Source organism: Uloborus diversus, chromosome 6, assembly GCF_026930045.1.
Source record: "Uloborus diversus isolate 005 chromosome 6, Udiv.v.3.1, whole genome shotgun sequence".
NCBI classification, from domain to species: Eukaryota; Metazoa; Arthropoda; class Arachnida; order Araneae; family Uloboridae; genus Uloborus; species Uloborus diversus.
The window spans coordinates 13,047,142-13,061,006 of record NC_072736.1 but is presented as its reverse complement, the minus strand read 5'-3'; the positions used below and the strand labels follow the sequence as shown (position 1 = coordinate 13,061,006).

The following is a 13,865-nucleotide window of genomic DNA, read 5'->3' as shown; positions in this document are numbered from 1 at the left end:
TCTCTTTGGCATTAAACCATACTGTCACCGTGCAACATGAAACGTTGCACATGGTTCAGTCTCTCTACCAATAGATGGTGTCTCCATACATGCAATTACGTGGCATAGTCTAACGTCTAATGTGAAGTTAGATGTACTGACCTGGTTTCATTTGAATGAACCTTATACAATTCAGATTTTTTTAAAAATAAGGCCATAAATACATAAAAAGTAGTCGAAAACTTTGTACTGCATAGTGAATAAAATATGACAACGTATATAAAGTACAAATACAAAATGAATTGACATTTTTTAACCTTTTTTCATTTTGTATTTGTACTTTATATACGTTGTCATATTTTATTCAAGGCCATAAATATTTTTGAGTGCAATGATGGAATTGCACTTTAGTTCAAATAATGAATGACAGAATTTAAATTTTCAACTGTTGTGATACAAAAATAAAAGGCTCTCAAACAAAAATACTTTAAAATTTTTATTTTGAGTGAAGCATTTATTTCCATACATATTCCAAGTGGAGGGAATAAGATGTTTGCAACAAATGACAGTACACAATGTAAAATGTTCCCTTAGCTTTTGTCTTGAAATTTCACTTCATCAAAAAATGTTAAAAACAGTTCAATGACGATGATCTTTTTTTCCCCTTTAAATATACATTAATATACAATTTCTGCTGTTTTCACCAACATTGAAGATAAAGGCTATGAAGTTCCAATGCACGAAGTGGTTCACCCCCTACCTTTCAGGAACACTTAGCTACATTAAAAATGAATATTCCTCAGAGGTAGAAGTTGGATTTAATCTGTGATGTAAGATTCAGAATCAACAATTAACATCTATACCTGAAAACAAAATTAAAAAAAGCATTTTAGATGGAAACATTTCTCATTTAATATTGATTATAAATTCAAACTAAATGGCAATAGTGACGAAAAATCCATGGAAAAAGATTTCTTACATATGTCATTTGTTTTACATAATTAATAGGACTTATCTTACTAAATGTTTACTATTTGGATATGACCTATTTATCATTAAAATTAATTTCCACTTAAATGATTGATTCTACCTACCTAATTGATTCTACTATGACTGACAAACCAAATAGTGAAACTTTCTGTTAGGAAGTCTATCATTTAAAGTAGTTTCCACCTAAACAGGATTCATACTCAACTTAAGAAATAAAAATGAAGGAGTTTTGAAGGACAAAATGAGATTTGAAGGACTACTTTTATAACTTTAAAATTGCCTCAGTTGAACTCGATTATAATGAGCATGAAGGAACCGTGATATTTGCTTGCTAGGGGGAACCAAGTGCTTGTAAATTAGTTTTGCGAAAAAAAGTTACGAAAATTCTAATACTTACTTTTTTTTTTAAGAGTTCAGTACTTTTATCTTAGATTATTTTTTTCCAGTTGCTTTAGTTTCGATTTGAGATATATCATTGAAGTGATAACTATTGCCATCAACAAATACTCAGGTCAAAATTCAGAAACTTGGAAATTAAATATCTTTGCACCCCCTACAGCAAATAAAAGCACCTTTCTAAAGGTAGCTTCATTCTCTTTAATTTATCAAATAATGATTTAACTAGCAATCAAATAGTTTTTGAGAAGTGAACTGAAAACTGAAAAAAATGTATCTAAAATCCTAGATAGTGGCATGAGTTCCCTCTACTCCTGGCCATATTTAGGTTGGCAATCTGTCAAACATATTCCTGTAGTAATCATAATTATGTATAAAAATAGATGGGTGTAGAAACCTTGCTGTCAGATCTAAGGCTATAACATGATGAATATAAAAGCTGGGGGGAGAGGGATTAACCTTCGCCATCTAGGAAAAAAAAAAAAAACCCTATGTACCTCTCCTTAACTACTTCAAATAAGCATAACATCAAATAATTAACTATTTATTTAACCAATTAAAAAAGTATCATAGAAAAAGCTTGAAACATGAACACGATACACTCAATTTTGGAACAGATTTGTTTTCTTATGTGAGTTTTATAAATGAAAAGAATGCAAAACCTAAACATTACGACAGTGGCACCCAGCCTACGGCCCACTTGGTGACAATTTGGAAGTAATATTTGTTTAGTTGGGAAAGAAAGAAAATTGATATATCCTGAATGGCTGCCATAGACAAAGATTTGCTAGTTGTAACTAAAAAAGGAGTTAGCACCAAAATGAAAGAGTTTGAAGGGCTTTGCAAAACAATTTCTTGAATGAAGAGTATTATAGGAGTTCGGATGGAGCATATATGAACAACACCTAAAAGGATCATACTACACCAAATTCTACTGTAACCCAAATTCTAACAGGCACTGTTGGTGAAATGGGCTACCAACAGCCTTTTAGTTTGTCTCTAGGGAGAAAAAGAGCTATAATGTTCCAGGGGGGTGGGGACTTACCTTGACTTAAAAGGTTAAGGGTAAGGATGTACTGATAAATTGCCATTAATTGTATGCTTAAACAAACTGATAATTATACCAATATTTTTGATGATTTCTAGGAGCAGAACTGATGTTCTTAGGCTACATAAAATACATGCTCTATTGCAATAAATTGTAGTTAATTAGAAATTAAAATGATACAAGTATAAAATAGTAAATTACTCATCAGAAAATAGTACAGTGGAATTTCAGAAATCTCAACCCTGAAGTTCTGGTACGCCAAAAATTTGATTTGAAAAAAGGAAAATTCAATAACTTTGATTAAAATGCTAAGCCAGTTTCTTTCTTCCTTTTTTTTTTGATGGCTAATTTTGGAAAATATTTAATTCAATGTATAAATGCAGCTCTTTACATTATTATGTTAAATTGAATTCGGTAATCATTAGTTGACCTATCAAACTGAATCAACTTGAACACGAGATGTTGCACCTCTTACTTTATCAGGAGTTTCAAATCACTATTGAGCTAATAACAGGAGTTTAAATAAGCTGTGCAGTAAATACGTACAGGGCTCAGTTCTAATAAAAGGGTTCGTACTCAATTTCAGAAATTAAATAAAGGAGTTTTGGGGGAGTTTCAAAGGAGTAAACTGAGATTTTGAAGGAGTATACTAATGGGCTGTCCTTAAATGATGTTGCAGTTTTTTTTCAACATATTTGACCCCTTTCCCTTGTCACAAAGTGTCACACTTCACCATACTCCTCCTCCTCCTTGTATGTCATATTTTCTATAAACATAGCTATAATAACTGTGTGATGTCACTTTTTGTCACCATCTCTCTTCCTCTTGTCACAATTTCATGAACCCGTCTACCCCTCAAGGCATGACATCACTTATGGATGATCCTTTTTACAATATCATAACTACAACTTATTAAACCATTTTTTTAACACAATTACATAATATACTTATGTATTTTTGAATATTTAAGAATAATTAGACAAACTGACTTTTGCTGCTGATAGTGTGGTGGAGGGAAAAGCAATAATCATAAAACTTGAAAACAGCCAAGCACCATTTAAGCATATTTTACTTCACTTATGAAATATCTTAGTCATCTAATAATATTTTCACCTTCAACTTTTATGACTTCTACAATCAATTTGTAAATCACGTCTTTATGAAAAAAATAAATTACTACATTAAAATCTCCCTTTGTACCTTCGCCCTTGTGACGAAGTTAAGTTGTTGATCGAAGGATTTTAAGTTAATGTCATAGAGGAGATTATCTAGTCTTGAACTAAAAAAGAAGGAGTTTTGAAGGAATTAAAACCAAAATGAAGGAGCTTGAAGGGCCCTTCAAAAAAATTTCCTAAATGAAGGAGTATTGGAGGAGTTTTGAAGGAGCGTATGAACCCTGAATAAGTTTGGACTTCTGAGGTTACACTGTCCTCTAGAAAAATGTTTAGTGCTAAATAATTAAAAATAGTGAATAGATAAAAGTGAATGGATCAATGTTTCTTAATTTTATTGTAAAAAGCACTAATTTAAGAAGTTTTTGGCATTTCTTAGAAGCAGGTTTCACACATGAAATAAATCCATGGCAAAAACCATACATATGTAAAATACCCAAAAATCTCATTTGTATAATTCATAAAAGCTCTTACACGATGTTGAATACAATGAATGAAAAGAAGTAAATGATTTAATAGCTAAAAGCAAGAATACATATAAAACAATGTATAACCATTATTTCCGAAACGAGTCGTTAAAATTTTTGAAATATAATATAAAAACACCCAGTGAGTGTAATTGATAATTTAGGCGTAGGTTTCCGCCTTTTTTCTTTTTACGAATTCCTTTCGCACGGGAATGGTGTTCACATTTATTCACACCTCCCACATAGGGCACGAAAAAAGAAACATGTTTATGTATTCAAAACTACGTTTAAATGTTTTTTTAAAAAATGTTTTCATTGTTTCTTTTCCTTCATTGTTTGCTTGTACTTTTCCCCTTGTTTTTGTCTCTGAAGGCGTAAGGATAATGTCTGTACAGACATTAGCCTGCTGCATTGGAAATTAAAAAAAAAAAAAAAAAAATGTTTCACCAAAATATAAATGAACACCTCAGGGAAAATGAAGTAAACTGGTCAACTGCTTAAAGCACAAATTAACATTTTTAAAATCTTACAAAAATTGCTGAGTTCAAATATTGGGGTAATTTGAACAAGAAATTGAAGCAGCAGAAAAAGCCCAGTTGCCATCCATGATCCTTAAAGAGATCAATGAACTACCTGTGCAGTGGTTTTGTGGTTTTAAAGATCTAAAAAAAAAAAAAAAAGGTGTCCTTTTTTGTGCTCACCACAAGTGATAGGATGATTAACTGTCCCGATGTACATTATCAAAAGTTTATAAATAAATTTTAACTTAAAAATGCTTCCAACCAGTTCATTTCTTGGGCTTCTTGTTACTGTGTCCTTTACTGCCTTTATCATTAGAATCTCTTTTTCTCTTCCCATCATTTGGTTTGTGTTTAGAAGGACTTTTCTTAGAAGAATGAGAAGGACTTTTTGAAGAAGAATGTGAACTTTTCTTCGAAGAGTGAGAGCTTTTTGAATGTTTATCAGGAACAGATTTCCCTCTTGATGACGAATGTGACTTTTTAGTATATTCATCTTGAAAATCATCTCTTTCCCGATCGGCTAAACAAAAGAGGAAAAACAGCTGATTAAGAACTAAATTAATTTCATATTTAACAATGCAATAGTGTAATTCAAATATGCAATCAATACAATAGCGAAGGGGGAGAAAAGAAAGAAAAAAAAAACTGGTCAGAAATATGGACTTACAGAGTTTTTCTTTGGCAAGTTGTAGCCAAATCAAAACATATAAATGTGCCTTTCTAAATTTTTGTACATTTCTTATTCTCAATCAGAGATGGAAATACAAAGTTGTAGGCCGCATTTGGCGACGAAAAGTTTGATTTGAAGAATAGATTTCCAACAGAAATCACAGTTTTAGATCACATGGAAGCTTTTCTTTCCTGACTTATTGAGATCAAGAACCACTATTGACTTGAAGAAAAAATTTGTAAAAGTAGTTCTAAAATGCAAAATTCATTTTGTCTTTAAAAACTCATTTAAAAAAAATACTTTACAGATCTGTTTAAATATGAAATCAGCAGTGTAGCCTTCTGATTTATTTTCTTTTTAAACATTTAGAAACAGTAGAACTCCAATTATCCTAATGAATCGGGACAGTACCCCATTCGGATAATCAAAAATTCAAATAATTTAATATTTCAAAAAAAAAAAAAAAATTAGCACAGTGTACTATGCTGTACTGTAAATTAAAGTCATTGCTTGCTGAACATTTTGGTCAAAGTAAACTGACTACGGGGCATTCATAGTCAAGATCATTATTTTGTAAATTACAATACATTTTCTCCTTATAATAATAATAATAATAATTTTTTTTTTTTGAATTCCAAAAGTGATTTGGATAGTTGGGGTTCGGATAATTGGAGTTTTACTGCATATAAACACACATAAAGTGAATGCTGGGTAATTGAATCAGCTGCTTAAATGAATCAAATCCTCTAAAACAACAAATCAAATTTAAACAATAAAAAACAGCTGGATATTTCAATCAGACATGCTTGAATGGTATGCAGGGGTCGATCCAGCTTTTATTTTTTGGGTCCCCATTTTGTGAAAAAGCAAAATATTTTTGTGAATTTTCTTTATTTTTGTGAAAAAGAACTTCTTGTGATTTTTTTCTTGGAAAAGATTATATAAAAGCATTTTTAGCTGTCGTATCGTTATAGAAAAGCCCTAGACAGGTTTCAGGGGTGATTGCAAGTTCTTGAAGAATGCCTGAAAGCTGTAGAGAAAATGCGCTGGGGGAGGGGGGAAGTAAGACCCTTAACATTTTATTCGTAACTTGACACACATTACATTTATTGTTTTTTACAAATATACATATGCAAGGCACACTTTCTTAAGGTGAAAGTCTCACAACAGATTTACTGTTTGCCCCTCTCAAATACTTTTAGATCAATGAAAATTGCACATGCTGCTGAACGTAATGATAACTCCCAATAAATACAATATGAACAGACTCAAAGATATCACATATTTCTTAACACAGAAGAATGTATGTGTTTGAAAAACTTAAAAGTAATTAAAACCCAAAATAATACTGCACCAGCGTTCAGCGTTTAATTTTTTGACATTTGACGTTCTTACAGAGTAGGTATTTCGTTTAAAACTTTGCAATTTAATTATTTTAATAAATATATAAAGAAATTTTATTTGTTTGCCACTTAACAAGGTACAGTCAACATCAAAAATGCGAAAAATTCATTTACCATGGCGCATGTAAGGAAATCAAGATCTTGAAAGAAATAAAAATATAAAAACAGCATATAAAAGAATTTTATTTTTAGTAAAGTTATTTTAGAATTGGATTTCGAAACTCAACACAAATTAATACTAAATATATATTGCGTAATCAAAGTAAAATTTAGGATTTTCCTGAAAACAACAGAATTTTGGTATTTTCAAAGATAAATGTTTTGAACTGAAATGTGGGATAAATACGTGGCATTCTTACCACAAGTTAGCAAATGTTTTTTCATTTCATTGTCATCTAAATTTACCCCCAAAAATCTAACTAGAAATTCAAAATTCTCAAAAATGGCTCATTGCTTCATGATTATAAGTACAAAATTTGAATAAACTTACCAATCAATTTTCTGTTTTTTTTTTTTTTTTTTTTTTTTTTTCCAATCTTTTCACTTTCAGATTTTTTTGAGAATTCCTTCTTTTGAACTTGATTTTTGTATATTGACAGCCTCTCTGTGATTTTTGCTGCACTCATGTTTTTTTAAAACTCTATAGGGGGACAGCTTTTCTTGATATCAACTCCAATATTTACTCAAGGTTTATTCAAATCACTAACATTCATGAAAGATGAACATATTTTGCACAAAAACCCTTAGCTGAATAACTATAGTAAAGCCAGCTATACACCTTTTCATAATTTGCAATGTACTTTTTATTTATTGCATGCTTCTTATTTCCATTTGTACTCTCAAATACAATGCTTGAATCATTATTTGATGGCTCAATCTCAATATCATCATCAGTTGAAGTTGCTCCAGATTCACTTCCAGTATTTTCTGCTCAAAAATCGTTATACTTTCGCGAACTGCCTCACTGTCATTTGATGTACTATCTTTTACCGCATTTCCCGAGCCCTCCAAAACGGGAACATTTGCGTTACTGTATGATGAAGTGGTGGTGGCGATTTTATCGGGGTTGTTAATTGCTGACTTGAAGAAATTCACAATATTTTGGCACCCAACGTTCGAAGAGCGAAATTTTTTAACATAATACGCACAATTTCGGGAGGTACCTCCCGTTGCAGGACGTCCTCGTTTCATATTTTAATTTCTTGAAGAAACATTTTCAACAAACAAGCAATCTCTCCAAACTGAGATTATTGCGGCTGCTATCTCCAGCGCTCCATTATCCGCTAAAATTATCCATTATCCGCTCCCACACAAATTATAATCGAATAGAATATCAATTTATTCTTTGATGCGCCTAAAAAATGTCCTCTTAAACACGCGAAGGCGCGAACAAGCTAACTACGAAAAATATCGTCTGCGCTCCTGGATAGCAGACGATCTGTTACAAAAGAAAAATTAATACCGAGAAAGAAAACAAACTGGAATAATATACAATTACCACATTTTTTTAATTTATCGTCTGCAGATTACGCGATTCCCGCCACTTTTTAATAAAATCCCACTCAATAAAACTTCCTTTGCGCGCTGTTCCCGTTGCTCACCATTAGCGGACATGCGTTAAAAAATTGCGAAATTGCTCATCTGGAAGTTTCATATTTATTTTAAGAAGACAGTAAGATTAAATAGAATGACCGACGATATTTTTCAGCTGGCATTGTATTTTATCAATAAAAGAAGGAATCTAGGAATTAAACTACAAAAAAAATAATACCGTTATTCTTTTGGTTTATGCTGTACGCTCAAACTAGCGTGACTTTGGAAGTTATATTTTGCTCTTACGCGTACAGTCTACAAGAAAAATAGCAGGAAAGAAAAAATGAATAATGCATTTTAAACCAGCAATTCTCCGCAGGCACCGGTCCGCGAAAAAATTTGACCGGTCTTCGAAGAATTATACCCATTTCCAATAAAATAAAATTTCCTTATTTTAATTTTATTCCTAATTTTATACGATTTTTTATGCATTAATATATCCATTACTTTACATACGTTTTGTGATTTCTCTATAAGATTTATTCGCTTATGAAAATTTACACAAATTAGCTGCGCTTATTTTTACATTCAAAGTGTGTAAGTTATTTAAAAAAATCTTACAATTAACTTTTGTAAGTTTATTTTAAGTAGAAGGGTTTTCTTTCTGGCATTTGTTTAAAAAAAAAAAGGACAACACAGATTAGTTTATTTTAGTGAAAAAAAAAAAAATTAAAATTTTTACCGGTCCGTGAAATTTTTTGACGAAGTTCTACCGGTCCGAGATTCAAAAAAAGATCAAGAAACGCTGCTTTAAACTAAAGAATATGAGAAAAAGTGGGTACCCCTGGCCTAATCACACCTTTTTTTTTCATTAAATGCAATCGTGTCAAGTGAGCTTTCGAGAACGGACAGTATCAACTACAAACTACAGGGAATTTCGCCAATCGGTTGTTCGGCGTTTCCCGCGTAGTCACTCTTACTCTAACAGGATTTAATTAATTGCCATATAATACGATTTGCACCAGCATGCGCCAGTATTCAATGCGAATTTCTGTGCAATTGATTAAAAAAGGAAAATATAAGATTTTCGAGTGTTCTTTTTAACCTTCGTTCGGGAATAATTTTCAGAAATTTTGCTCGTCCGTTCCGTAAGATAACCCCCCAACTATGAACCTTAAACTTTTTCAAAATAAACTGAAGGAAATAGGAACAAATTGAAAAAACAGGAGAATATTTTTAAAAAAATTAAAAAAAAAAAAAAAAAAGAGGAAAAAACTAAAAGATCTGCAACTGGCAAGGTTTCAATTTGCAACTACTTTTGAGAATTAAAAGTGCATAATTTGGCAAAATAATATGGATAAAGGAAGGATGCGTGCAACTAAGACACAATTGAAAGTTACAATGATTCTAAGGAATATTTAATTCAGAAGTATTTGGTCATTGAAGCAAATCAAACCAACAGAATATAGGCGATTAATTTGCCGTGGCGTGAAATGAGTCAGTCTTCATTTCGCACTCGTGGAACAGCAGAAAATCATCGAATCAATTCTTTATCACGTGCTCATTATTTTTCTTGGATTTTCGCTAGCCACCAATCACTAGCGTCCCTCTCTCGTCCCCCCCCCCCACCTCCGACACTCTCAAGCAAAAACACCTCACGCAGTAGGCAAAAAAGATAAGATGGGGGAAGGTGGAAGAGGGGTAGGCTTTCGCGTAGATGCGTACACATTTGCGGTTAAAAAATATTGTGAAAAGGCTGCCTTTTTATAAATTTTTGTGAAGGGGCTGCTTTTACGACGCGGAATTTTGTGAATGGGGCCGCTTTTGCGATGGGGAATTTTGTGAATGGGGCCGCTTTTGCGACGCAGAATTTTGTGAAAGGGGCCGCTTTTGCCATGCGGAATTTTGTGAAGGGGCCGCAAAGCGGCCCCAATTTCGCGCTGGATCGACCCCTGGTATGTGACATACCATTTCCCACAAACATGTCGTGCATCATTGCAGTCTTTTTTTCCTTTGCCCTCAGTAACATAGCCCAGTAAATTTAGGATTTTTTGCACCAAATTTATAATTAAGAAATACAGGGTGTCTATAAAAGAACTCCGGGGTTAAAAAAATTAATATTTTTTAAACTATAAAAGATAGCGAAATTTGATCAATTCCTTTGAAACAAGCAGCTCAAAGAGTTTTACTCATACCAATTGGGAATGTTTCTCTCAACAGTTGGCAGCGCTGCGGAGCGTTGACCTCGAAATGACGTAGCGGCTGCGGCAGGCAGTCAGTGTCGTCTGGACTGCCGCGCTATGGCGACGCCTCAACAAAAGGCTCAATGTGTTATTTGGCTCATAGAAACTAATTCTGTTGTTACTGTACAAAGAAACTTTCGACGTAGCTATGGTGTTGACCCGCCTACAGACAAAACAATTCGTCAGTGGTTAAGTGCGTTCAAGGAAACAGGAAGTGTTTTGAAGCAAAAGTCGCCGGGTAGGCCGCGTGTGTCTCAAGAGAATGTGGACAGAATCCGAGCTTCATGCACTCGAAGCCCTAATAAATCGGTAACAAGACGCAGTCTGGAGTTGGGGTTACCAAGATCAACAGTCCATAAGGTCATTCATAAAAGACTTCGTTAAAATGCCTACAAGATTCAACTTTTACACCATATGAAACCGGCAGACAAGGTTAAGAGATTCGACTTTTCTGTTTCCATGCTGGATAAAATTGATGAAGATAATGATTTTTTAAAAATAGTGGTTTTTAGTGATGAAGCTACTTTTCATGTGAACGGAACTGTAAACAGGCATAATTGCAGAATTTGGGGTTCAGAGCCGCCCCATGAGTTTATTGAGTACGAACGTGACACACCCAAAGTGAATGTTTGGTGTGCTCTTATGCATGACAGAGTCATAGGTCCCTTCATTTTTGCCGAAAGGAATATCAATGGTGATGTCTATTGTGACATGTTAGAGGAGTATGTTTATCCTCAGTTGGATGACATTGAGGCGGAGAAAGGTTTAGTTTACTTCCAACAAGATAGGGCGCCGCCACACTTCAGTTTGCGTGTGCGTGAGTCACTGGACGCTCGTTTGGGAAACAGGTGGATTGGAAGGGAAGGACCTATTCCATGGCCACCAAGGAGCCTGATATGACTCCGTTAGACTTTTTCTTCTGGGGGCATATCAAGAATCTTGTGTATGCGGAGAAAATTCGAAATGTTCGCCATCTCAAGGTAGAATACCGTTTCGACGTGTGCCGTGCCACTAACGGAGCTCACATTGAACTTTACTAAGTTGTTAATAAATCTTGAAAATGTAAGCTTTCTAATCATGTATAAAACATGTATGTACGTTTTTTACTTTATTAAAATATTTTGTCTTAAAACCCCGGAGTTCTTTTATAGACACCCTGTATTTCCAGAATTAGTTCCCCATAGCATGTAAAGTAAATCCTAAAAAGTCCAATAAGATCCCATGTGAGCTTCCATTCAAACTGGCGGATCAAAAAAGATGGTCGCCTAGTACTTTTTGTTTTCCTTATAACTCGACTCGGTCAAAAATAAAGATTTTTCAGTTCTAAAAAACCTGTATACTCTAAAAGTAATACTGTTTCGATATATACTCTAAAATAACCAATAAAAAGTTCAAACAATTATTTTGAGATCAAAGGCTAAAATTTCTATTTTCTACATAATTTGCAGCAGAACGAAAAAGCTACTAAAATAAATAATTTTTTATGGTATTATTTTTAAAATATGAACTGCAAAATTGATATATTAGATTTATTGAGAAAAAAAGTGACCTTATAATGAATTTTCAAAAAAATTGCAGAATATCATTTATTTAGTACTTTAAAAACCGAGACATAATTTCTTTTTGAAAAGCATGTAAAATATATAAAGAGAAGACAGTAATGTCAGTAAAAACCTAGAGGAAAACAGCATCAACATTCAATATCATCATCCTCATCTTCGAAATTGTGCACAGAAGTTGAATTTTTACATGTTTCACCTAAACAATGCATGCGTAACTTGGAACATTAAAGGTCTGCGTTTTCATTGGCATTTAGATCAGTCTCACATAATTACTGTTAATTTGTAGTAACAAAACATTAAATGCGGAATTCCTTCGGAAGCTTCCGGAAGGGACAAAGCGTTGTGAACAATCCACCTCCCTTCATAACACATCCCCGTTTAATTGGATTCTTGTTTTTCTTCAGTCACTGTTGTACTATTGGATGAACACAAAATGGATGCTGTGAAGCAACTGCACTTGTGGGTGGAAGAAGTGTCAAGCTTTAAATTTTGAAGAAAGAGTTTTGGTTACTTAATAATTATAGCCGTTGTATCATAAGATGTCTAGAGAATTAAGTGTTACTCCCACCAAAAAGATGTTTCAGCAACACTTCTACAATCTGGGTAATCTTTTTTGGATGGATGAAGCTGAAAACTACTGAGCTGTGAGATCAGAGAAAGCAGTTTGGGATTTTCCTTCAGCAACTTGAAAGCTCAAGATTTATCCTTTCTGAATATAGCTGATGTGGAGTCGGAGTCGCATCCTGTGGCTGCATGGAGCAAAAGAAGAAGAACCTTCAAGGGATCCGAGGCTTCTTGTACTTTTAATTTATTGTAACATTTTTCTTAGCATTAAATTGGTTTGGGGGTAAAAAATACAGTAATGTTCCAGACATACCTCTTTCACTTAGAATCGAGAGCAGATCTGTATCAGTACCTATACTGCGACTGGTCTGGAACTGTTCTGGCATGTTTTTATCGCAATTGAGCAAATTAATACATTGGTTTCCCTATCCACTTGTACAACATTCATTCCTCTTGTCAAACCAAGTGTCAGAAATTTTTTATTGGTTATTTTAAGTTATGTAATGAAACAATATTGTAGCGAAGTTTGCACTTTCCATCCGTGGATAACGGTGGCTCAGTGGTAGAATTCTCGCCTTCCACGCGAGCGACCCGGGTTCAAATCCCGACTAGGAGAAAGTGAATTTTACTAAAATTTTGTTTCTACTGTTTCCTGTATTTTCTCGAATGTTCTATTAATTTCTGTATCTCTCCAAGTCTGGAAAGTTCCAGCTCTTTCTCAAGTGGTATATAAGCAGATGTAACGTTAATTCACGGTTCTGAATAAAGATCTCGAGTTGAGACTAACGAGTATTCGCTTCGTTTGGCTTTCACATTGTCTTCGCTATCTTCATCTACGCGACAATATCACTTCTAGAGCCTACAGTTTTTTTCTTTCAGAACTGAAAAATTGTCACTTTACACCGAGTTATAAAGAAAATAAAAAGTACTAAGCAGTCATCTTTGATCTGCCATTTTGGATAGAAAAACACATGGGAAGTTAGGGGACTTTTCAGAATTTGTTCTATCCTGAAAAATTATAAATTTGTGGCACATCGACCCTATTTTTGGCCTAAATTTATTGAGCTAGAGATTTTCAAAAATTATTTTGTAAATAGTGAAAAGAGTCTTTAGCTGCAGTTATCAAGATTTTATTAAACCCCAAAGTGGTGAGAAAACAAGTTTTGCATACACTATGGGCTGTACCATTATCTTTTAGTGAATACTTAAATGAGCTTTTTTTTTTTTAATTCGTTGCTATTATGTATTAGATACGTTTTTTGTGCCAAGGATTTTCAGTGAACTTTTGTTTTTGATGGTAAACGAAACAGGTGCAAT

General features: G+C 33.5%; 1 protein-coding gene across 1 annotated transcript in view; it reads right to left on the bottom strand.

The window, feature by feature from the left end:
* Positions 1–460: 460 nt before the first annotated feature.
* Positions 461–13,865, bottom strand: part of LOC129225140 (FACT complex subunit SPT16-like) — a 67,601-nt gene continuing 54,196 nt past the window's right edge. Inside the window, exons 24-25 of the mRNA XM_054859701.1 lie at positions 4,836–5,093; positions 461–842 (exon numbers count right to left, since the gene is read on the bottom strand). Of these exons, the coding sequence (XP_054715676.1) occupies positions 4,840–5,093 (254 nt within the window). The 3' untranslated portion in view covers positions 461–842; positions 4,836–4,839. The remainder of the gene's footprint in view (positions 843–4,835; positions 5,094–13,865) is intronic.